The sequence below is a fragment of the Anomalospiza imberbis genome, chromosome 3 (assembly GCF_031753505.1).
Source record: "Anomalospiza imberbis isolate Cuckoo-Finch-1a 21T00152 chromosome 3, ASM3175350v1, whole genome shotgun sequence".
Taxonomy (NCBI): domain Eukaryota; kingdom Metazoa; phylum Chordata; class Aves; order Passeriformes; family Viduidae; genus Anomalospiza; species Anomalospiza imberbis.
Genome location: NC_089683.1, coordinates 67,385,603 through 67,410,623, shown reverse-complemented (window position 1 = coordinate 67,410,623; position 25,021 = coordinate 67,385,603). Strand labels below are relative to the sequence as shown.

At 41.3% G+C, this 25,021-nt stretch overlaps 1 protein-coding gene across 7 annotated transcripts in view; it reads right to left on the bottom strand.

The window, feature by feature from the left end:
* Positions 1 to 25,021, bottom strand: part of LOC137470989 (SAM and SH3 domain-containing protein 1-like) — a 531,744-nt gene that overhangs the window by 54,956 nt on the left and 451,767 nt on the right. For 6 of the 7 annotated variants that reach the window (XM_068184910.1, XM_068184915.1, XM_068184911.1 and 3 more), the window contains exons 3-4: positions 6,791 to 6,841; positions 6,620 to 6,669 (exon numbers count right to left, since the gene is read on the bottom strand). In XM_068184910.1, the coding sequence (XP_068041011.1) occupies positions 6,620 to 6,669; positions 6,791 to 6,841 (101 nt within the window). Of the gene's footprint in view, positions 1 to 6,619; positions 6,670 to 6,790; positions 6,842 to 24,798; positions 24,897 to 25,021 lie in introns of those variants that run through there. The other variant, XM_068184916.1, reaches the window with a different exon arrangement.

The window sequence follows — 25,021 nt, the reverse complement described above, 5'->3', positions numbered from 1 at the left end:
GCTGCAAAGCCATTTGGTTATCTGTGTGCATTAGAAATGGCCCACTTACATAATTAGTATGAAAAACTGACAGACTTGTAACTGCTCCTGACTGAATACAAGGTAATTTATCTAACTGGAGCTGGCACAGGGAAGAAAATGGGCCTTTAGTATTTTTATCAAATTTGCATGAACCTGAAGAGAAAGGAGGCCTGCAAGGTTCTGACCTTGCTGGCACCAGTGTGAGAAAGGGATGGAAAGCAAAGAGGTTTCATTCAATTATCTTCTCATTAGGTTTCCATAGCAATGGCTCTTTAAGCAGGTCAAAACTTTCTCAGTGGAAACAAACACTGAGCTGCTTGTGGGCCGTGCATGTGTATGTGTACTCTGTAGCATCACCAGCATGGAAGCCACCACACTGGTCCCGCGGGCTCGGTCCGCGGACTGGCAGCAGGCAGATGGGGAACGCCATGTATTTAATAACAGAATAGTTGCTCCCAGCCAGGGGGCAGATAATTGCCAGCTAAAAACTCTTTGAGAGCAAAGAGCAGGGCCCAGTGCTGCAGGCAATGCTTCCCTCCTCTCTGTGTATCGCTCGCTCCGTGCCATCTCAACTCGCTGTGACAAGTCAGATTTTCTTGTGAAATGTGCCCTTCATACTTCCTTGTACAAAATTACCAGGCTTGAAATCTTCTTCCAGCTGCTCAAAGGAGCACTGGTTTCCCTCCTCACGTGTCCCAGGCAGCGTTTGGCTGGCCTCTCACTCCCATTGTGTGGGTTATTGTGGGAGTTTCCTGCCCTACTTCTCTTGAGGAGGCTGTTTAAAGCCAGAATGAATAATTTGCCTTTGACTAAATCAGGCCTCAAACAAGTGAAAACAGGGCCATACACATTCACTGATTTTTTTTCAATTCCTGCAAGGACAGGGTATAAAAAATGTATCTTAAGTTCAAACATCTCAAGTAAAAAAAGCTCTTATTTCTTCTTCCAATAGTCTTTTCCATTTTTAAACTATGCAAAAGGAAGAATTTATTCTCTTGGCAATTAAGTGCCGCCTTTAGCTACCTCAGTTTGGGGGATTTGTTTGTTTTTTGCTTTGTTCCTCTCAGTTTCTGCCCTGTCTGCCTTACATCCTCTTTCCGACCTGCACTCTTTCTTCGAAGATGAGCTTACAAATACCTGCCAGAATTACTCTGAGAAGCTGCCAGAATCTAAGCTGACAGAATTAAAACCCCCCCATCCATAACCTGGAGGGATGATTTAATAACCTCCTGCATTCAAATCTTGATCTGCAGTTTGGATGCTGCAGGGAAAGAAGACTAGGGAATCAAGTGTTAAAAACTACTGGCAAAGGCCAGTAGATGAGCGTACCAAAGGGGGCAGAATTGAGGCTTGGATGAACCTTTCTGCAGCTTTCACCGAAAACCATTGTGGAAAATAGGAACACTGAAATGCAGGCTCTCTCCCAGCCTTAGGTTGATACAGAGTTCCAGTTTATATCATGGGACACTGGAATGGCTGAACTATGCAAAATATTCTCAAAAACAGATTCAGTCAATCGCGTCTCCTGCAGTGACAACAGATTCAATGCAGACAGCAGCCACTTGTGCTGTGGCCTCACTGCTTGCCTGCTAACAACGTCGGAGAAAGCCATTAACGCCCGAGGAGCCTACAGCCCCTGCCGTGACATTCCCAACAAGCCATCAGAGATCTGGCCAAACTGTAAGAATGGAACGCACGAGTGGCTCGGTACATCCTGCACACACACAGGGTGACAGTCATTCGCCCTCAGGAGCAGCTGAAGTAGGGAGCTGAGGTGCAGCTGCCAGAGGCACAGCAGCTCCCCCACGCCGGGGGAATGCAAAACCCCTGAGCAATGCTGCCTGTGTCACCTGCACCCCACACATGCCTGCTTTTCTCCTTCTGTCTGACATGTATGTTTCTGGCCAGTTCCCTGCTCTGGCAGAGTCTCAGATTTAGGTCTTGAGTATCACAGGGTCAAGAACGTTTGAACTGTACTGAGCCACAGCGTGAGGAGTACAGCAGGATGAATTGTGGCACTTGATATGAAGGGTGACCATTTACTGGTCAGAAGTGCACTTGAGTGGTACAGTTCAAGAAAGTGCAGGTGATCCACATAGGAGGTGACAATTCATAACACCCACTGCAACACAAAGGTAGTGGGAATGACTGAAACATCAGATACATGACACAACTGTTACCTCATACATTGTTTTCATCCTTCCTTTCTCTAGCAACTCTTAAGGAAAATATTAGTCTATAGGAATGTCTGTACCTCATCCTATTTGTATGCAGTGCTCCTGAGTCTCTTACCCACTTCCTTTTCTTTCCCAGCAGATCTCAGATACACCACATCTGAAACACAGGCTGATGGAGCAAACAGTGACAGCAAACAGATCTATTTCCAAAGAGGGAAAACACACAACTTCCTTTCTGCAACATCCCCCCAGTTTTTCTAAAAACAGGATGAGAGTCAGGATGCAGAAGCTTGAGTTCAGGGGACTGGGTTTAACCTGGATTTCCTGGCAAACATGCAGAGCTCATCAGTCTGTCATGTAGACTTGAATGCTCAAAAATGGGAACAGGCTAAAAGTTGGTTACATTGTTTAAATGCTCTGTTTACAATTATGAGAAAACCCTGCTCAGTCCCCTATCTGAGTAAACATCCTTGGGGTGTTGCCATCTCTTCAAAATAATAGGAATTGTATATACAATACATCCCCAGATGAACATGGTATGGGGTCAGAGAAGTAACAGTAATTGCTAAAGAACACATTTACCGCATGTTTTCTACACTAATGATTCTTCCAGCAAAAGCAGAAGTCAATGTGTCTGCAAAGAAGCACCTGTGGTTCTAGGGAGATTTTTGTTTAAAATTAATAATGTCACTGTTAAAGATGCTGTTGCCACTTTACTGAAGGCACACTGAGAAACAGCGAAATTACACTAGCACCATAACTGTCAGCAAGACCGCAGTTTAAAAGATGGAAATCTTGGAAAGGGCAGAGGGAAGTGAAATTTATTGTTCAGAGAAGAAAGCTACAAACACCTCATTCCATGCTCTGCATTAGTTGCTGAATATGACATAACTTAAAAACCTGGTAAACTGTTTCAAATTACAGAAGGAACTCCATCCAGTAAGGCCAAAAAACCAGAGCAGTTGTGAAGCAAAGCTTGAACAAACACGACTTTGTTTTCTGTTGTTTATGGCTAGCTTTTCAGGCCACATCAGTACCCTTGCTGTTATTCACATAAATCTCAGAGGCTTTTGCCTCTGAGTGAAGATTTTTCTTTCTTTGTCAGAACCAATCAAACAAAGGCATATTTGGTAGGGCACATATAATGCACTGAGCAGGTTCACATATGCAGTCTTTTTTTGTGGCTTCATCTAATTAATAACAACAGTGTTGCTAGCAACGGCGGAAGGTAGTATTGCCCCAAATGCCTTAGGGGGTGGGGGAGTGGAGGGGTGATGACAATGACTCACAGTGACAAACATTTCTGCCTCCAGGCTCATTTAATCCCTTTTGCCTGCCTACAAACTCTGCTGCTGCTCATCTGTGTTAGAGCACATCACTCACTAGACAGATACTTGTTGAGCAACTTGTTGGACTGAGGGTACTGACTAATTCTGCACTGACTTTACACCAGACTGGGCAGCAGGGTTAGTAAGATTCAAGGCAAAACTGAACATACACTTCTTGTCCACACAAACAGGATTTTTTCCTACCACAGACCACCAAGGTTAATCTGTTTTCAGTGTGGCGTACAGTGGAGCCTGTTGGGCTCTCTCTTCCAGCTGAGCAGCACGAAAAAGGAAAACCAAACCAGGTTAGAGCAAACATTGCTCTTCCCAGGTTTCCTCAAAGCTTCTTTCTGTCTGAAATGTCTAAACTCTGGCAAATCAAACAACCATCCAGATGTGTTATTTTAAAACTTTAGACTTTGGTAGCATTACGCTGTAGGGTGTGCAGGCAGCAGTGCTGGGTGAGGGTGCTACTGAGAGTGACCATATTCCAGCCAGACACTCACTCTCATTTTAGTAGAGATCTTCCTTGGGACTGCCCTTATTTTCTAAAGCAACCTGCTCAGAACACCAGACCAGAAACAACTTCACCTTAGGAAAATATTTGGATTTTCCATATGTAGAATTGTAACTGTTCTTGGATCAGCTCTTACTTGTGGAAGAGTAATCAAAAAAACCACTTTTTCCAGCTCCTGAAAGTCTGTATGTCGGGTTTTGAACAAATCTTTCCTTTCGTCCCCCAAATCTTTTGTGAATATGAGAAACCAATGTACATCTACATCAAGTTTCATATTTGGCAAACTAGTCTTCTTACAACAAAAGAAGTTTTGTAGAAGGTTTACCACACACCTTTCATGCAGCATAAGAATGACATAAAAACGGTGTCCCCAAAGACACAAGCTTCCATGTCTAGTAGCATGCCCACGCAGAAAATTCAGATGAAAGCCATATACTAAACACCACAAAAATCCCTGGAGCCAACACAACATCCTTCCCTGAAAAATATCAAATTCAGCATGTAAGTAGCAAATACAGGTGTATTGGATGGGCTTGAACTGGTCATTTTTCCTGCAGATCAGTTTTATGAACCCTGCCTCCCTGGAAAAGGCAATTTCTGTGACAATTCAGCATTCCAGGCTAGAGAGGTGAAGCCAACACTGATATGGCAGGCTGTCACAAATAGGCACTGACTTGTATAATTTCAGGTTTCAATAATTTGTACACTATTGTGAAGATACAATTTATTATTTTCAACATCTTGTCCAATTATGTGTCACATGGCCTTGCTTCGTATTGTGCAAGTATCTGGCACAACCTGTCCTGCACCAGTTTCATATATATGATCAGGTTAATCACATACACTGTTCTACAAATCCTCAAATGGCACATTTCCATTCTTGAAAGGTCCATAAAAATCACAATGTCCCTTTCATCTGAACTAAGACAATATAATTTCCTTTCAGTGAGATAAATGGGCTGTCTCAGAGGAGTCACTCAGGAGATTTTTTGCTGATACTGTCTTCTCACTCAGTTATTTGTGGTATAACACCTACCTAAATAGAGACACAATTTAGGAAGCTGGCTAGAACTGGTAAGTGGAGTTTTTTCCGAGTTGTATGCTGTCCTCCTGCGAAAGCTTAATCTCATTATTACCTGAGGTGGGATTATGATATTTACCCATGGGTAAAGTGCTTTGAGGCTGAGAGAGAAGTTGTATGATTATAGGATAACCTTGCAGGTTTACTTCCCAGATTACAGTTCCCATCTACTTGGCACTTCTGGTTTCATTATAATGTTGGACAGCCACGTATCCTTCGAAGTTCTTTTCCATATATGAGTATCAGAAGCACAAAGTATTAAACCCTTCTCTTTTACCAGCATGTAATATGGGGACAGTGATGGTACCCAAGGTAATTCACCTTACCTGTCTCAGGTTAGTGAGAATAAGGTAATTCACCCAAGGTAATACACCTTATCTGTCTTAGTCTGTTTTGAAAATGAGCATCTACCTCAAGCAAACCATCTCTGCTTTTCTCTCTGAGTTATGAAGCAAGAGAAGGCACCTCTAAAAGACAATATATAACGTTCTGAGACCTTTAGCATGAATCAGCTTCCAGAAAAGCCCAAAGGAAGCCCTTAAGCAGTTGTTCACTACCATACAACTGACTTCTATATGGTCAGTGCCCAGCAAAGTCCCATACATCACATCCACCAAAGATTGCTCTGGGACTGACAGTCCTTCTAAAGAGCTAGCAAAAGCAAGAAACCTTCCTATTACTGCCCAGTGGTGAATCACTCAAGGATATTCAAATGTGGGACTATAAAAACCTTACAAAAGTATGTGCCATCACAAATGAATTCCATGTAGTCCCTCTGTACTCATCCAGCTGGCACTACCCCATGGAAGTGCAGGCAATTGGACACAGAGTGTCAGTTGTCTTCATGCACCACTGCACGTTACCCTCAGCAGCAGGGATCCAAGATCTTGGGATCAAAGGAAGGAGGCACAGAAAACAAGCACACACATTGCAGCAGGAGGTGACAGTAAACAGAAACCCTCTCAGTCCTCACAGAGCGGTTTTCATTAAGGACGCTAAAATTAAAGCTCCTTTTAACTTAGTTTTAAGTACTTCATGCCCTTGGCACCTTCTTCAAAAGCACAGTTACAAACTCAGGAGTGCACAGGAAAAGGAACACGATTGAAGTCTGTAATTCTCCCTTCCCATCACCTATCTTTTTTTGGCTGCATTTAGGTCCAGTCAAAGAAAGTAATTTTTAAAGCAGGCATAATTTGCAGAGAATGTGAAATCACTGATGTTCCTCAGAAATGACTACCAGTCATCTTGGTGTATGCACACCCTAAGTGTTCACAGAAAAGAGAAACAATAATCCTCTTCTGACACAAAACCCCAAAATAATAGAAGGCCAAAAGTGAGGAAGAGAAGGAACAGGTTCCAAAAGAGGTTTCATTTATGGTGCCTGGATCTGAAATCTAGGTACATCAGTACAGTCTAAAATTAATTTACTCCAAGGAAAAAGAAAACATATCAAATTCCCCCTCCCTCCTTTCTCACTTCCTGTGCCTTCACTTACTTTCTTTCAGTGTCAGGTGTTGATGCAGTGCTGCTGAGACCAAGTGACTCCTGCAAGAGAAAATATGCAGCACTGAGTGCAGACAGTAGAGAAGCTTTTACCTAATTAATGCAGAATATCAAATTAAAGAACAAACAAACAAAAGCTGATGATCAAAATCTAAGTGCTTACCTCAATCTGGGATCGCAGCTGTAGAGATGTGGGGCTGGTATCAGATTTCTCCTAAAATACAACAAATACCAAGTTAATGAAATATCCAAACACCAGAAATAAGAAATATGAAGGGGAGAAAAAGGGAAAAGAGAGTAACAGAACCAAGAACTACTTCAAAACAGTTCATACAGGAAATATTAACTACTCTAGAAAGAACTGCTTTCAGGATAAATTCTGAAATAATCCAGTAAAACAGCTGATTTCATACTTCTCACTGCAGAATACAGAAAGTAAAGAATTTTGCCAGACTGAAGTCATTCAAAACAAAATAGAAGGAGGAGTGTTTTATTTTCACTACATCACCATACAATTTGTTAGATAAGTTCAAGTGCAATTTCCAAGAAATCACCTTCAGGAAAAATATGGCATTAAAAGAAAATTCTCTGAGAAGAAAATACTGAGAGGATGCAGATACCTTTAATCAAGACTAGCTTCTCACACAGAAACATGTCAACAGTATGGAGCTCAAACCACTTTTCTACAAACATCTAGGATATAACCATCTACTCTAGAACTCAATTATCCAGGCTCCCTTTGCCATTGATGGGGAGACACAGAAACTCCTACAGAACAACTTGCCTGACAGGTTTCAGCTACCTCAAGTTAGATGAGGGAGTCCCACTGGTGGTATCTAATTGAAGACTGCAAGCCAACTGCTTAAAAGGCACATACTATTAACATGTCTAGCTGAAATTACTGGGAAAACTCCAGTTAGAATGGAGGAAGATAATACAGTCATCAGTACTGAGAACTACACTTTGTTGGTGGAACTTCACATGAAATCATGGGATAAACTACTTATTCCTACTTTTTTCTCAGCCAGCCTTAGCCCTTGTGAAGTTATTGCAAAGTGAATTCCGTAACTTACTCATCACAGCGGGGTAAGCAGTGGTGCACACACTTCAAGAAAATAAAAAAAAAGGACATGGATTTGTTTCTCAGTACTGAAGGAAGGACTTCTTGTTCATGCATTCCTCAGCCTACATGTAAAACTCTTATCTCTGTGAAATTACACTTCCTATTCTTGTTGTTTATACAAAGGGTGACAAAACATTCTTGGGATTTAATTAAAAAAAAATTAGGCACAATTTTCTGTAAATGCAGCCTTTTAATACTAAACAGGAACTTAATACTGACTGCCATGAGGTGGTGTTGGACTAACCCATTCAGGAAGTCTGCAAGATCTGGAGCAGAAAGGATCCTGCTCTGCCATCACACAACTGAGTCAGCTTGCACTGCTGGCCACAGGAGCCAGAGAGGGCACAGGATGGCTCATGGCCATGTCTTTGCACATGTGCAAGGCTGACACCAGGTCACTGCCCTGCTGGGGATTTTTGTCTGACCATGCATTGTCTCCTCATCTGCTTTTGCTGATTTTGTAGCACAAAAAGGGAAATGAAGTCCTTGAGTGAAAGTGGACATGAAAAGGTGATCATGTTCACTTACTGAGAGATCCAACAGGACTCCTCTAGTCAAACAGAAGCTGGACCAAGGCCAGGGAAACTCCAGAGATGTTCACAGATAAGAGAAATTAAAAAAGCTGCTTGGCAACAGGCATCCCTCTCTTTCTCCATTAGTTCTGTCAAAATGGAATCTAAGTTTTGCACCTGGAAAAGGCTGCAGGCACATTGCTACAAATCTTCCTCAAACACTCTCCAAGTCCTGCCTAGCTCTTTGCAAGGAGGGAGAGAAAGACAAGCTCCACGATCCAAACACTTGCCATTCATCCATTCATGAGCATCTCATTTGTCCATACTCTGCTGAACTGATGAGAAAAGGAACATTTCATCAGTTTTATGTTACAGTTTCAGTATGCTAGCCAGGAGAACCCACCATGCCCCCAACAGGCCTTCAGATCCTAAGCTCCTGATGATTTATCTGCTGTCTTAAAAAGCTGCTTTGCTTCAAGTGTTTTGTTTGTTTGTTTTTGTTTTTGTTTTTTTTTTAATATAGCAGTTTTGTGTAAATTTTTGTAACTGTTTGAGCAGTTGCTCATGAAGCCTGAGACTACAATTACATGAAAAGTTCCTACTTTCAGCATAAAACTACTCAGCTGAACAGTCAGCTGCATCCCATGTAACCAAATCCTAAAAAACCTGACTGTATTTACTTTCTTTTTTCTCATTTGCTGTCAAGCTCACACTGTTAGAACAGGACCTGTTTTATAGGGCCAAGATGACTGTGGGGGGCAGAAGAAAGGACAACTTTCCTCTCCCTCCTCCAGAACACTACTTTGCAATGCTGGAATGCAAAACACCTGATAGTCCTACAATGTTATGATTAATATTCCCACCTGCCTTTCCAGCAGAATGGTATTTTTTGCTATTGCTATTTACACAAGAAACAAAAGGAAAATACTTGGGGAAATAGTACTTTCAACTAAACTTCTGGCTTAGAGCTGTATCAGAGATCATAGAACTTTCATCAGCCTCGAGCAATTCTATTTATTCTCATTAAAATCCATTAAACCTCACTTTAAAATCCACAGGTTGTGCTGACTTTAATCCATCAGGATCAGGGCCCTTTTTTACCAAAGGCTAATTCTAGAAGGTTGAGCAAATGTTGTACTGTTGGCATCTTCTTTAGCATGCTATTCAATCTTTTCATAAAATATTTTTAAAGGTTAGTTTCATTAAAGTTCATCTTTCATCCTTCTGAGCCAAAACTTAAAAATTAAACCAAGGATAGGCTGGGCTTATAGAAACAGTGGCTGCAGTAAGAGACATCCCTAGCCTGCATTTCCAGAACTCTTGTCTAGATAAAGCAGGCATCAGAGCAATAGGTATCTTCTGTGTGAGCAGCCTTGCTGCCCCAGGTAACTGCCCTCCATGTGTGCCCATAAAGCTTGTCTGAGATGTGCCAGAAAATTCCTATCACCTAGATGCTACATAGTGCTCTGAAGAAACCCAATGATCTTCAAAAGTAACTGAACAAGTGCAGGCTCCTTAAGCTACACTATTAAATCCAGTGTTTCCCAAAGGTGACTGATTAATTTGCATGGTTTCTGGATTTAAGGGGCCCTAGGCAGGGCACCTATCCTGTACCCAGATACTGTTGGTGCATATTGAACTTGTCCAATACACTATTAAAACCAGCACCTAAGATCTGAAGATTCTGGAGAAACTGAGATGTCCATAAATTGTAACCAATCCCCAGGGAACATTAGATGGAAAGCAAACAGTGGCTTAGCATCAGCTTGTCCAGCTCCCCTTGAGGTCCAAGGTCAGCACAGCACATAATCTCAAATACTGATAATAAACCCAGGAGGAAGTTTTAAAAATCAGTAATGCTAATATCCTGTAAAGTAAGCCCAGTGAATTTAAAGTAGGGATTCTTCCATCAAGTCACCTACACCTGATCTAAAACAATCTCAGCTTGCAGAGGAATTTTGTTCTCCCATCTTTTGTGCTCCCATTTCTTAGCAGTCCTATTTCCTTCCTATTTCCTCCTTCATCCAAAGCCAATACCATCAAGAGGATGGGCACAGGACAAGGCCCTGAGGTCCTGGCAGCAGCTGGAGGAAGGGATGGATGCCAGGCATCACGCTGCTCAGGAATTGCCTGGGATCAGCAACCCTTCCATACCGTGAGTGCCACAGAGAGCGACTGCAGAGCCACACTGGTAACCTTGGGAGCTCTGGTGCAGAAGTGCAAGATGGGGGAGTGCTGTTTACAATTCTCTCGTTTTGGAAGAAAATGTAGTAGTAAGCTTAACAAGCAGGATTTGTAGCTTACGCTTCAAACCTTTAGTTGTTTGCCTTAGGGACCAAGAAAGAAGCTTCCTTCGCAGGTAGCTTTTTCTGCCTACTTTGTGAATGAATTTACGTGATCATTTGCATACATTTTCTTTTCAAATTACTGCAGGTTTCTAAATATTGTGATTTTGGTTTTATATACTACTTTCCTCATAAAAATCTTCAAAACAGTTTTGCAAACATTTATGAGCTAAGACTGAAAAAATACAACTGGGAGGGAAGTACAAAGCACAAAATACATGGGAAAGAAGGTGAAAAACCATTTCCTGACTGGAATGACAGGTTTTGAATTAATGAGGGACTTTTCCTTCCATGACAACTTCAGTTCACTTGTTCTGTATGTAATGTAACAGGTAAAAGGCATATCACAGCCTATCTGAAGGCATTGCTGCTCTGCTTCTGAAATACACAAGCATAGCAGACAAGAGCATCTGAAAGGAAACTTGGTTATCCAGTGCTTGGCTCACACATTCTAGGGGGAATGTGCATATTTTAATTACTTAAACATCAAGCCACATCTATGCTCCACACCACAACTTAGTTTAGGAAATTGTATTCATTGAATTAATCCCACCTAATTAAAAATTCATGAACCTTTTCAATTTCTGCCACAGGAGCTGTATCCATTTGAATCATAAATTTAAGCATTCCTCTGCAGATCCCAAGACAGGATTAATCTCACTGTGCAGACAGAAAGTGTGCAAAGTGAGACTCAGATGAGTGCTGGGAAAATACAGTGACATAATCAGTAAAAAGGAGATTACTATAAAGCTATAAAGTTTATGGATGTATAAATAATTTTATGAAACCATTTCAGCAGGTGAAAATTAGGTATATACAGCAGAAAACTTCTGTTAGAGAATTCTGCCAATCTTTCCCCCAATGTTTTCTCTCTTTGCTCTGAACATGCATTGCATGTTCTAGTCTAGCTTCTAAAATGATTAAACTAAGATGTATCTGAAAGACAGCAGTGCACTGAAGGCTTGTAGGAGTTTGATTTACTTTGAAAGCAACAATTCTGCCTGGAGTCCTCCACCACACTGTATTTCAACCTCTGCAGAGGTGCTGGGGAAGAAGCAGGGAAGCCCCTGTAAAGAGACAGCGCAGGTATGTAATGGAAATTGCCTATGAGTCACTAGATATGAGCCACAGGTCAGAATAAAGAAATAAAAAAGACCTATTCCTGTGTCAACCACCTCAGCAAGTGTTTGAGGGAACTAACAATTCAGCGAGTTTCCAGTGGTACAGATTAGTTAAAGTCTCATTTTGAGTTTCAAACCACAACCTCTGGACCATCCCCTTAGCTGTTTCAGTGAAGAAAGACTTTTCTGCACCATTGCTCTTGCACCTTAGAGCCTGAGTTGACACATTCTAAATTCTAACATCCTGCAGCAGCAGCAAAACTCTGGATCAAGGAAATGAGTTAAGCAGAAGGGATGGTTAAAAAAAAAAAAAAGAAAAAGAAATTTCAAACAATAAATACTTCTAAACACGAAACAAAAGTCCAAGTGTCTCAATGCCTCATACAGAAGTGCAGACGTAGGTAAACACTTAGCTTACCTACTGATCAAATGTAGCTTCAGAGAGAACACACTGTTAGAGCATTCACAGGTCTGCTTTTAGTATTGGAGAGGGAAGAAATATCCTGCCTTTCAGCTTGATGCAAACACCAGAATCTATTGAACCTAACACATCTCAGGGCAAACATTGGACCCTCTCTCTCCCATTTGCCAACAAAGAAAGCAGAAGGGTTTTTTTTCATCCATCTCAAATACTCTGCATTCAACACTAAGGCTGGGAGCCACAGGGCCTAAAAACGTTTCACAATGATTTTGAAAAACATAATTCATTAGCAATTATAGATAAACTGCAGCTTTTGTAAAGCCCTGTAACAATAAAAAGTGAGGCAGTGCTAAGACATAAATTCACTTTAACAAACAGAAGCAGAGTCCAGAAAAATTATGGCATAAACACAAAAAAAAAACCCTAAATAGAAACAGGCTTCAGAAAAAGGAAAGTCAATATGGGAACACAGCATTCTGCAGCAGAGAAATCAAATACCTTCTGATCAATTTGCCAAACAAGATGAAGCAAGCCCGGAACTATGGCAGCTATCTTTGTGCTACAACCATATTAATATAAAGGCCAATATGTGATTGAGACACAGCAGGTCATTGATTGATGCATTTTACACTCGTTACTCAAACGGTACAATACTGAAGTTTTCTTGTTGCTGCAGGAACTACCTCTGTACTAGAGCTCTTGCTGGTATAAAAAAGATGAGTAAGACCTGCCAGCTCTACCTAAAAATCCATAGTCAGCACTGATTTTTATTGTACAGGTAAGGCCAAAAAGAACTTCTGTGAAATAATGTTGGAAAACAGTGAAAGACAGGGGTTTCCAGGGAGGATTTTAGATAGAGTGGTTTTTGGCATCAGGAAAAGCTGTAATTTATCAGCGGAATAAAAAAACTCTAAACAAACCACATCAAGAATGGTTAAATGTGAAGCCAGAGAACTCAGGATGTGACACAGACAAGGGAGGCAGGAGGTAAAGCCCAACTGGATACTGCCCAAATGGGGCCCTTCTTGTTCAAGAGCTGACAATGGACCTGGGGAAGAGCCACCACTTCCCCCAGTGAGAGCATTTTGTCCTGTGGGAAAAGCACAACAAAAGGAAGAGAGAAAATAAATGACTAAACCAACATGCAAATAACAATTTGCTACAGGGTACTTTGAGGTAGAAACAGTCTGGTCAGATTCCTTGCCCAGGTGCTGGCCGGCCCTCTGGCGAGAAGCTAATGGCAGCGTGCTGTACCTTGGCCTCAATCACCTCCTGAACAAATATCCACAATTAATGAGGAAAGCAGCACCTCCGTGAGCCACACGTCCCTATCACCATCACCCTGCAGCCTGCTTTCTGTAACTGTGGGGCTAGGAATTTTGAGTGGTTCTGAAGTGAAGCACTCACTGATAAGATGAGAAAACAAGCATGAGGAGCTCCTTGCCATGAAAGCCATGGCTGACTATGGCAAACCTCTTTCTGAATACCACTGGTCCTGATTTGTTTTTATGTGCTCTTCAAGTTCAGGCCACCTATTCCTAAGGGTCAATGATATTCTCCATTTCACTAAATAACACTTTTCAGATCTTACCAATTCTTCATTTTCATATAAACAAAGCTGGACTATATTTCTATTAAAGCTATTTGCCATTTTCTCAATTTCTCTTCAGTGTTTCCAAGAACAGCAAAAAAACTATTTTCTTTTTGAAATGTGTCAAGGAAAGAGAAGGGGAAGCTCAGACTTAGACCAATGCCTCCAGGAAAATTTCTACAGCCATGCTATAAATCCCTTCAGATACACCACGGAAACAGAGGCTAACATAGGTCCACTGTCATATTTGTATTGATACTATACTTGTGTACCTACATGCCAACATCCATGCCAGATGATCTATACTGCAAATGAATGGAAGCTTTTGTGCTGGATGAACCAATATGCTCAAGACTCATGGATTCTTGTAAAATGGGTTTTTACTGTAATACTGATGACTTTTTGCAAGTATACCCCCATTCATATCATCACTATGATAGATAACATTTAAAAACTATATGTTGCTTTCACTTTATGTTGTACCAAACAATAATTTACCAAGAAGATCAGAAACTAAGTCAACTTTGAGTTACTAAAAAACCCTGGTAAAATTGAGGAGGAAGTAAATCAAGAGAAAGCACCGATCATTAAGAGACCTATAAACATTTTTTTACCACAGATGTATGGAGAATCAGCAATGAAGCCCCCATTAAGGGGGGAAAAGACGTCTACATTTTGCATTAATTTAATTCTGGGAAAGCAGCAATTTTGCTTTACTTTGTTAAAAAGGAGACAGATTTTTAAAAAATCAGAAAGGTTATGTAGTGAAAAACAAAGGATAATTTAGTTTTAAACTTCCTCACACTTTCTTTTTTTCTTCTGTAATTTATGACAAACTGATAAGCTGAAAGGCATTTTGTGTCAGGAAGTTCCATCATACTGCAACGTCCAGTAGAATTAGATAGTTCTCTCTTTTCTTTTTTTTTTTTACTTGAGACCTCACATGCAGAGGCTTGAACCCAAACCCAAGTACACATGAAAAAGATCCAACTCTTTCTGTTACGTTCTCTAGCTGTAGGAAGCAAACCCAAAATTCAGAACTCAACAGCACTGTGGGCAGCGGAAGAAACTGGCACAACTCCTTTTTTCCACAACTTCTGCTCTTTGAGCTGCCTGTAGCTGCTATCAGGTCTTGCTCTTCAGAATTCTTGACTTCCTTCATAAGCCTCTAGAAAAACCTGCACCTAAATCCATGTTTCCAGTTTTAAGAAGTCTGTATGTATAGATGTGCATATACCTGCTCTGTGGTTTTTTTAACATGAAATCGATCATTTCAGAGCAGAGCACTACTAAAGCCCTTATTTAATTAAAGAAAACCGATTTAAGACAGCACAGAATTTCTGAAAGTTTTAGTGTTATTGTAAAGGAAATGGATTTAACTTTGAACTTTTTAGAGAAGTGAAAGAATCCAGTAAAAAAACAAAACAAAACAAAAAAACCCGAAACCACAAACAACACAAAAACCCCCTAAGAACACAGAAAAAAAATCCCAAACCAACCCCACCAGGAAAAGAGGCAACAGAACCATGTAACAGAGAGTTGCGCTGAGTCAGGATCTGAGCCACATTATCCCTGGCAAGTAGACTTATCACGAGGCTGTGCCCACATGCACATTTACTGGTTTTCTCATCTTTCCATAACGAAATTCAAACAGCCTACTGTTGCATCTTTTTGTGCAAAAATAATTACATCAAAATTATAAACATTTGGGCAAAATTCCTGCTTTCCAGCTGACAGTAACACTGTATTTTCCCCTTTCAGAGGTTAAAAGCATCAACAGCTGCTAGCTCAAAAAAGCAGACATCCTGAACTCAGGTCTTTGTTGGCAGTAAGCCTTGCAACCCAAGCTCTCAAGCCATCCATTCTTTCAGGTTGAGACTGGGTAAGCCCTTTCTGCTGATTTGTACTACCACTTTAATTTTTTTAGTTCAGTTCAGTTCCCCTTTAGTGATTTCTATGTTCATTATTTCATGACAAGACCATAGTTGAGAAGCTGTAACAGCATGACATATGCTGCATATTTCAGGACTTAAAAACATGGAGGGCTGGGGGGGGTCTGACCCCCATATCAGCCACTTTGACAACGGAAACAGCAGGAATACAAATGAGAAAAGATTTTGAAAAAAAATTCTATCAGACAAACTTGTGTGAGCATATTGGGAACTAACTCTGATGACATTTCGTTATGACAATAAACTCATTTTGAAGAATCAGTTTATTTCAGGATCCTTTTTAAGAAGGCACTTGAAGCAGGAAAGAAACTGGTCATACTGGGAGAAGTTTTATAATAAATACACATTTTTAAAATATGAGTTTTACAACCATTTAAAAAAGCAGAATAAATGTATAACTTGAAATCAAACTGGTTCTGTTTAGTAGGTTGATATGTGAAACTGAACACCTGAAAATTAAGACTGACAATATGAATTAATTCCCTAGAGCTGGGCACAGCACTTCTTGCTCTCAACCTGCATAAACATACTCCAGGAATGTGAGTGGGTGAGGGGAGAGAGACAAAGGTTGATAGTTGGATGCTAACTTCAAAGTCTCCTACAAAGTGAGAGGAGAAATTATTTTCTTGAACAAAAGAACTGAAAACAAATTAATCATATTAATGCAAAAAAAGGACTAGACCACAAATTGCTAGTCTGTACTTACTCATTCTTCCTGCTGTAAAAACTACCTTTGATAAAAGAACTTTTAAATTAGCTGTTCTCTCTTTACTTTTGAAATTGAAGCCTGCATTTGATGGATGCTTTGGGCCATCTTCATCACTGGTCATTACATGATCATTATTACAAAACTAAATTTCAAATCAACTCTGATCTCTAAGTCATCATGGAAGATTTCTCCGATCCAAGGGAAAATTATTATTGAATGTCATTAGACTATCTGGCACAATTTGTTTATTTACACAGAAGACTTGCAGCATCCCTATTTGATAAAATTGAGAAGTAATTATTGCCTTCTACACATTCATGATAAAAATCTTTATCTACACAACTATTGATAGAAATATTCTCCGTTTTCTATTTACATTTAAACTAAGACTGGGATAGAAATTCATATGCCATAGATGTAGTAGTTAACAGGAAGAGCCCCAACTGGAGGTGCAGCAAATAGGAGCCTGGCTCTGTGGGATTACTGCTGCATGCTTTCCTTTGAAGGGTAATGGTGGGACAGTGACATCTGACAGCTCCAACACTAGTCAGCACAACTGCTGGAAAGGAGTTAAATTAAAGGCTTCAATCAACCATTAACAGCTCCTGCTGCTGGGCCAGGCTCCAGCCCAGCTGCAGAGCTCCAGCCAGTTTTTGAAAAGCTCAGCTGTTTTGCTGAGAATGCACAAGTGGGCTCCTGCCACATGACCAGCAATTGGGGTAGAAGTTGAGGTTTGCCCAGGCACACAGGCCAAACAGAAGAAAAGTGTTTAACACAAATTCCAGTGATTCTTAAATCTTAAGGGCAACAAACCTGAATTCTGAGTCTCCATCAAGTAGCTGTAAAATCCTCCTTTCTTTGCTCAAAGCAGGAGGAGCAGAGATTTTCCCCAGAAGAGGACAGTGGAGGCTAGAACCGTCCCCCTGGGGCCACAGCAGCCTCCTGGTAAGATTGGCTTGTGCAGTCCCCGGTCCTGATTGCTGCTCCCTCCAGCCCAGGGGCATTGCCCCACTTTCAGGCTAGCACAGGGCAGCGATGCACAATTTTGTTTTGCCTTATTGGGTTGTTATGCAACATGTGGTTATCCCATCACAGACTGAGTGAAGGTCCTTTCCCACCCTTCCCAACAAAAGGCCAATAGCTGAATGATGAACAAACTTAGTACCCAGAATGTCTGCAGAGAAAAAACAACACGTGCTGCTTACAGACCAAGCATTTGAACCTCAGCAAACATCCATCCTTCAGTCAGTACAGATAACTCAGGCCAGAGGAACCTGCAAAGAAAGCTGCCACCACTGTTCAAAGCAAATCATCTGTAATCATTATCTACAACATTTCACTGGAGAATTAAGAGCACTGCAGCAAAGCCTTACAAATTATTCTCTGGCGTAACGTTTCCTCCTTGCTTTTTCCTGAAATTGCTCCTGAAGCAGCAACTACAACAGACTTCTTCCCAAGTTCCACTTGAAACTTCAGTCTTTTTCTCCACCACACTTTGGGTCACACTTGAATTCAAGAGGGATGCACAGAACTAGCCCTGCAGAAACAAATGAAGCACAAGTGCAGGGCAGTCTTGCACTCCAAGAGCCACCCATAGTTTTTCAGTGACACAGTGTGTACAAGTAGCACTTGCACTTCATTCCAGCTAAGCCTGTACAGCTTTGTACTCCCTCATGCACCTTCTTTTTCCACTAATGGCCATGTTTTACTGTTAAAGGAGTACTGCAGTCACAGGTAATCAAATTATGGCACTAAAAAGGCCAGCATGCTTTGAATTTTTATAACTTATTTTTCAAACACACACGAAGCGAAACAGAGGCCTCAGCAATGAATAACTGCTTTTGTTCAGAGGTCCATTCAAAACCCTGCCCTTTGCTATTAGCACTAAACAGTGAACTTATGCAGGCAATCTAGCAGTTCAAGAGTTGGCCAAAAGTTACAGCAATGTGCTGATGAAGTAGGCAAACCTAGGACATTAAGGGAGTAATGCCTCACCTGTACTGCTTCCCATTCTCTTCACCATCCCACTGTAGGGGAGTGAATAAGTGGCTGCGTGGGGCCTGATTGCCAGCTCAGGTTAAGCCACAACAGTCCTTCTTGGTGCCCAGCATGGGTCTTGCAGGGTTCAAGATAACGACAGGTTTGACTGGAATGTGCTAGATTGGATTTATAGCTGTAATTGCTGATTAGCTGTTAATTGGCAGGTGCCTGTCAGGAGCCTTGCTTGCCTGACTGTACATTAGAGTCCAGTGCTCATTAGTGGCTGGCTTTTGCTCTCGCTGCTGCTGTGCTGCTTTATCACCTCACTGCACTGTGCTGGGAACACTGTGATAACAGCAGCGGGATGTGCCGGGCTGGCAGGTGGCCAGGGACTCGCTGTGTGTCTGTGCTGCTGGCCCAGCTGGCTGGGACTGCGCTGTGAGCTTCAGTCAAAGGGACCTGACCCATGGATGAGTCCACGTGGGAGCAGGTGGATCTGTGTCAATCAGGACAATCTGGAAGTGGCTGTGGCAGTGCAGCAGCAGGAATACCTCTGAAGGGATGGAGGCCCAGGGATAAGTCTGTGCTGCAGCAGGCAGATACTGACACATCAGTGCCTGTGGATAAGTCTGTGCTGGAGCACCTGAAAGCGTGTGGCCATGGATAATCCCACATGAGAGCAGGTATTCCCCTGGAAGGACTGCAGCCATGGGTAAGGTTAGGACAGAGCGGGTTTATTCCTGAGGGGGCTGTGGCTGTGGGTAATGCCACACTGGAGCAGGTGCACCTCAAAGCAACTGTGACTGCAGATAGGCCCATGCCACAGCACCTATACCCCCAAAGTGACCGTAGCTCAGAGATAAAGGCTCCGCTTGGAGCAGGCATAGCCATACGGGACTGCAGTCTGTGGATAAACCCTAGGCAGGCTAGGAGAAAGAGAAGGAATGTTCAGTGTTATGGTCTGGCTCAAAGGGACAAGGGACAGAGATTTTAATGGATATGGGTTTAAATCACTGTAACCCATTGTTTGGGTTGCGTGTCAGAGGAATGGCTATAGCAGGAACCACACAACACTGGAGGACAAGTTTTACAAAAAGCAGCTCCAAGAGTAGCAGCAAACCAATTTGAACTGGCTTTGGTGCCCAAAAATTCAACACACCACACCACCTCTCCTGTCCTCATTAAACTCAGTGAACATTTATGGATATTTTACAGGCATACTCCATAGGCTAGGGGAAATAATATCTGTGTATTATATCAAGGGATGAGAAGGGGGTGGCAAATAATGAGCATGTGTTGGATAGTGTGGTACCTGAGAATGACGTAAATGGTAATGAATGAAGAGTGGAGCATGTGCTGGTTTTGGCTGGGATAGAGTTAATTTTCCTCACAGTGGCTAGTATAGGGCTCAATTTTGGATTTGTGCTGGAGACAGCGTTGATAATTCAGGGACATTTTTGCTATTGCTGAGCTGTGCTTACACAGAGTCAAGGCATTTTCTGCCTCTCACCAGCAAACAGACTGGAAATGCACAAGAAATTGGAATGGGACACAGCTAGGACAACTAACCTCAACTGATCCAAGGGATATACCATATGGTATCATGCTCAACATAGACAGCTGGGGGAAGAAAGAGGAAGAGAGTGGGGTCACGAGGAGTGATGGCATTTGTCTTCCCAAGTCACTGTAACACATGATGGAGCCCTGCTTTCCTGGCTGAACGTCTGCTAACCCATGGGAAGGATTTAAAGAATTCCTTGTTTGGCTTTGCTTGTGTGCACAGATTATGCTTTACCTATTAAACTGTCTTTATCTCAACCCATGAAAAAGTTTTACTTTTACTCCTCTGATTGGCTCCCCTATCTCACCAGGGCAGGGGAGTGAGTGAGTGGCCATCCTGGGCTTAGTGCCAGCTGGGGTTAAACCACAACATATTGAAGGGCAGCGAGAGCAAGCAAGCTCCACATTAAGCCCAGTTAATTTAAGGTCAATTTAAAGGCCTCTGTTACTGTGATGCTACAGAAACCTGGGGCTTCATCATGACTCCTACTTCATGTAACTAAGTCTTTGCAATAATCTTCTAAGTAAGTGTGTACATTGAACAGAAACAGACAAAAACCAATCCACTAAAAACCAGAAAGAAAATTAAATATTATGGGCAATGACATAACAAAGCACAAGACTAGAAGTGACAAAAAAAAAATGCTGACAGCTGGGGAATTTGTAGTAAGAGAAGGACCAAAGCAGACTGTACACTGTAATCCTCAAGGTAAGCAGTGTTGAGCCAGACTTCATCCTGGAGATGGATAAAATACCTGGTGTAAAATATTATCAGTGAAACCATAACAAACCCCAACCAGCTGCACAAAACCCACAAATGCAGTACCAAAGGTACAAAAGAAAAATAAAACTCACAAATAACTAGTAAATGAAACCCACAAGTCCAGAAACCTTAGTATCTCTCAACATTGCAGTACCACTGTGAGCAACAACAATTCTCTATTTCAATCTAAACCAAATGGCAGTCAAAGCTTTAGACTGGGGGAAAGCTACTGAAATCAAACCACTTCAGTTAATAATTTGCTGCTAAGCACTTTCAGTTCTGCTTTGTCACTGCTGCAGTCCCAGGGACCAAGCGCACTGCGAGCTGCCTGCTGCAGGACGGGAGTGTGCTCAGTCTTGTCTCCTCTTCCCTCCAGCAAATGTAAATTACGAATGCAAAGCTCCACGAACAAATCACCAAACACCCTGTCTTTGCAAATGTCTTTGTGTAAGCAGTATGACTCAGTTTGCTGGTAGGCATTCCAACTGAATTAATTTACCATGGTATGGAAAACCTGAGAGAAGTAAAACTTAAGCTGTACAAACACCTGCAAGAGTTTCTAAATGCCTGGGGTTTTGCAGCCAAGACCTGCTTGTTTGGGCAGGTGCTGCCACAGCTATCTGAGTGTCCATGGTACAAATTCCTCTGCTCAACTGTCTTCAGCAGGGAAAGCAGCCCAGACTTCTTCGAAACAAATCTGCTCTAATCAGGACAGCAACAAAACGTCTTGACCAAAAGCTTTTTTTTTTTTTCTTTTTTTTCCCCTGCTCACACTCCTCTTGGTACCTTAGGGGGATTTCTTCCAGGTTATGGTTTTGTTACAACATCTTGAGGCTCTATTAGTGCATAAATTTCTTTTTAAGTTTTTATTGTTTCAGATCCAGTTCTAACAAAAACTTCTCCTCAACAATACTGTCTCTTAGTCAAGGTTATTTGTAGTCTGTGAATAAATGCATGCCAATGGATACAGAATTGAGTTGTCAATTACACAAGGTTTTGTTAAAAAACAAGTGAAATAAAAAGAGTACATTAGTAAATGCAGCTGAAACTGCAGTACAATATCCCATATGCTACACTAGACTTTCACATACACCAACAGGTCCCTCTAATCTAAAAGGAATTAGATTAAGTATATTGCAATGTGCTCAGCATACTACTCACTTCTATAAAGAAACAATGGGTTTATGCACTTCCACTGACTTTCAAAGCAGAGACACACTGAAGCCCATCAGCATCAATTTTTATTCCCTGTCTCATCTACACTTAATTTCACTTACTCTATGATAATTCTTACATATATATATTTAATAAAATATTTCAGAGAAATTGAGGGGTTAGGACAACAAAGTATTTAAGCACATATCTGGCAACAGTACCAGTGTGTTTAAACCTCAGCATGTTTTTGCATGCTTTACTGTATTAAGTCCTGATCACACAGGACAGTACTAGCAATAAGACAAGTTAGTAGATAATACAGGATACCTTCATTTTTCATTGCACAGGATTGCAGCTCCTGTAGAAACTGCAGCTTTTATTTCACAGTGCATAAGCTGCAGTTTCTATACAACTATCCAAGCCTTTAGAGGACAGACATATCTTTTTAAATTTGGAAAAAGAGTAAATCACTTGCTGTCCCAGCATATGTAGAGGCCACTCTTTATCAGTGCATCACATCACAAAAGGAAAGAAGACAAGAGGGTGGAAACTGGTCGGTGCTAAGAAAGAGTGGGGGCTGCGGCAATGATAGAGAGATTACCTGAAGCCTGTTTCATAATTCAACATTCCTTATAAATTCATGGAAATCCTAACACCCAGGTATACCCCTTAGCATTGAAATTCCACAGGGGCTCCTTTGACTGAAAAACTGGATTTAACAGAATTCCTTAGATGTCAAAAATCTGCTGGTACCCTGCACTTTTAAAAACAAACTCCAAGCTTAATGAAATTGAAATGCCAAAATCTGATTAATTTCTAATGCTTCTTTCTTGTGTTTCCCTATCCCTCAAAAGTACTCAATTCTAGCTTCTTGAAAATAACCCATGGTGAAAATATATACTGTAACCGAGCTGTTTTCATATCATATATATGATATCACACATAGCTTACTATAACTTTTTAAAAGGCCAAAACTCAAGCTTAAATAAGGTGATAGAATTGATTTACCATGATCTTTATCTTTAAACTTTTTAAACAGTAACTAATTTGCCTCCCAGCTCTCAGCTTGAATCAGGCACTATTAATTACATAAACTCAATTATTAGCCTTTCATATTAACACTTCTGTTTCCTCACTCCTTTGGTATCCTTCAGATCTAATTAAGCACCAACTCTTTACAGCACAACGTTTCCCACTGAATGGATTCTCACAACTCCTCTGCATCTGCCCTCCCTTGACAAGGCCTTGAAACGCCTACAGGGATTCAAAATGCTGCTGCTGTTTAGGTATTAAAATGTGAGGTTGTCTCAGTAGATCACACTTGCTCCAGTCCCTTTGCTGGCTATGCAAGATGTCTTCTGTAAAAAGTGTTCTTCATGGTCTCTGCCTGTTTGCCACTAAATTAATCTGTTTTCTTTGCACGTCCTTGGCTTCTCTAACATTGGCAAACACTTGTCTTTTACACCATTCCTTTCTATCACTTCAAGTCTCAGTGTTAGAGGACAAAAAGACATTTTGAAGTTTACTGCAAAAAAAAAAAAAGAAATGTACTAGATCAGAATGAAAAAATGAATGAACTATTTGCTTTACTATCTTGGAAGTTTCTTAGTAGATCTAAATATGATTGCAATAATTATTTTCAAAAAAATTAAAAACAATGAAAGTTTTAGCTATCACTCCATGTAAAATAGGATGAGTTACAGAAAGACGACTGCAGTTTTAGGGACTGGCATGCAATGCTAATTTTGAGCCCATTTATCTTTCCAACTGTTTCTCCCATCTCTCCAATTCCAGGTATACTATAAAGCAATACATTTTGATGTCCTCCACACTATGAAAAGGGAAAGTAAAAGTCTTCAGAGAGAAAAAATTTCCCCCTGAAGTTTTCTTCAGCATATTTTGCACTTTGCATTGCCTCAAGTGAAATATTTGCCTTTCAGAGCTGTTTTACTATGCACTGTCCTAGTGTCTGTAGGACCTGCTCCCAAAGGGTTTATTACACAGCTACACATGTGAGACACATGATTTATGTGGTGACCGTGAAACACACATTGCACTGCTGTTCCCAGGAAGAGAAAAACTAATCCCAAATCTACTCAATTTTAAGACTATACCTCCCACCAGGACAGCCACTGGGCTCACATCTGTCACACTGCTTTGAATTCTCTCATTGGTAGGAGGAGCAGATCAGCACCTAAGCAGTAAAAACTGGGAAAACTATGGTGTGATGGCCAGAAGAGAACAAGGCACAAGGCCCAAACAGACAGGAGATTGCTTCAGAAGATGGCATTCCTTGAGAGGAAACAGCTGGAGACAATCAGCAGCAGTGCAGTGCTGATGCATCCAAATTAGACTTGACGTTACTCAAACTGCTGTGGTCTTCCAATGGACAGAAATGCTTTTCCTACTTCTTGCCATAAACTAGCTCAGCACAGTGCTGAGTGACTCGGAGTTCATCCAGCAAACCTATAAAGACAGAGTCTTCTCTGCTATTTTTGTATGCTCTGGCTGCAAACAATCTGAATAAACCCCTCCAGGATTTAGGAGCCTGAAAGACCCAGACTATGACATCACAGAATGTAAAATGCAGCTCTTACTTGTGCCTGTTCTACCTTGAATTGCCAAAAAACATCTGTAACATGCCTTGTACAGTGCCCAAAGAAAAGAACAAGAATCATCTGTTAAAAGACAAAAAGGAGTCCTCTTGGGGTATGAACCCAAGTGAAAAACACAAATCCACCATAAACACAGCACAGAAATGACAGTGTTTTATCTCTCACTTTCTGTGAATGGCACTCCCAAAACAGCAAGAAGGACATCTAAATAATAAAAATATTCAGTCGCTCTTCTAGTTCTGCTACTGGCTTTCTGTATTATTTCAGGAAGTTACTTAAATCCTTTGTGTCTCAATATATTCGCCTGAAAACAACAATTCTTACCTACTGTATTTCACAGCTTTGTCAAAGCTGCCAACGCACCTCAGAAAAAACAGGTGGAGGTGTAAGTAACTGGAATCACAGCGTACATCTCCTTTCCTTGGTGTCCTGCATTTGCAGGAGAGGAGAGGACTCTGCTACAGCAACCACCTCCTTGCCAAAATGAGCCTTGAAAGCCACTGGTGAGATGATCACTGAGGAAGTAACCACAAAACACTCTGTGATT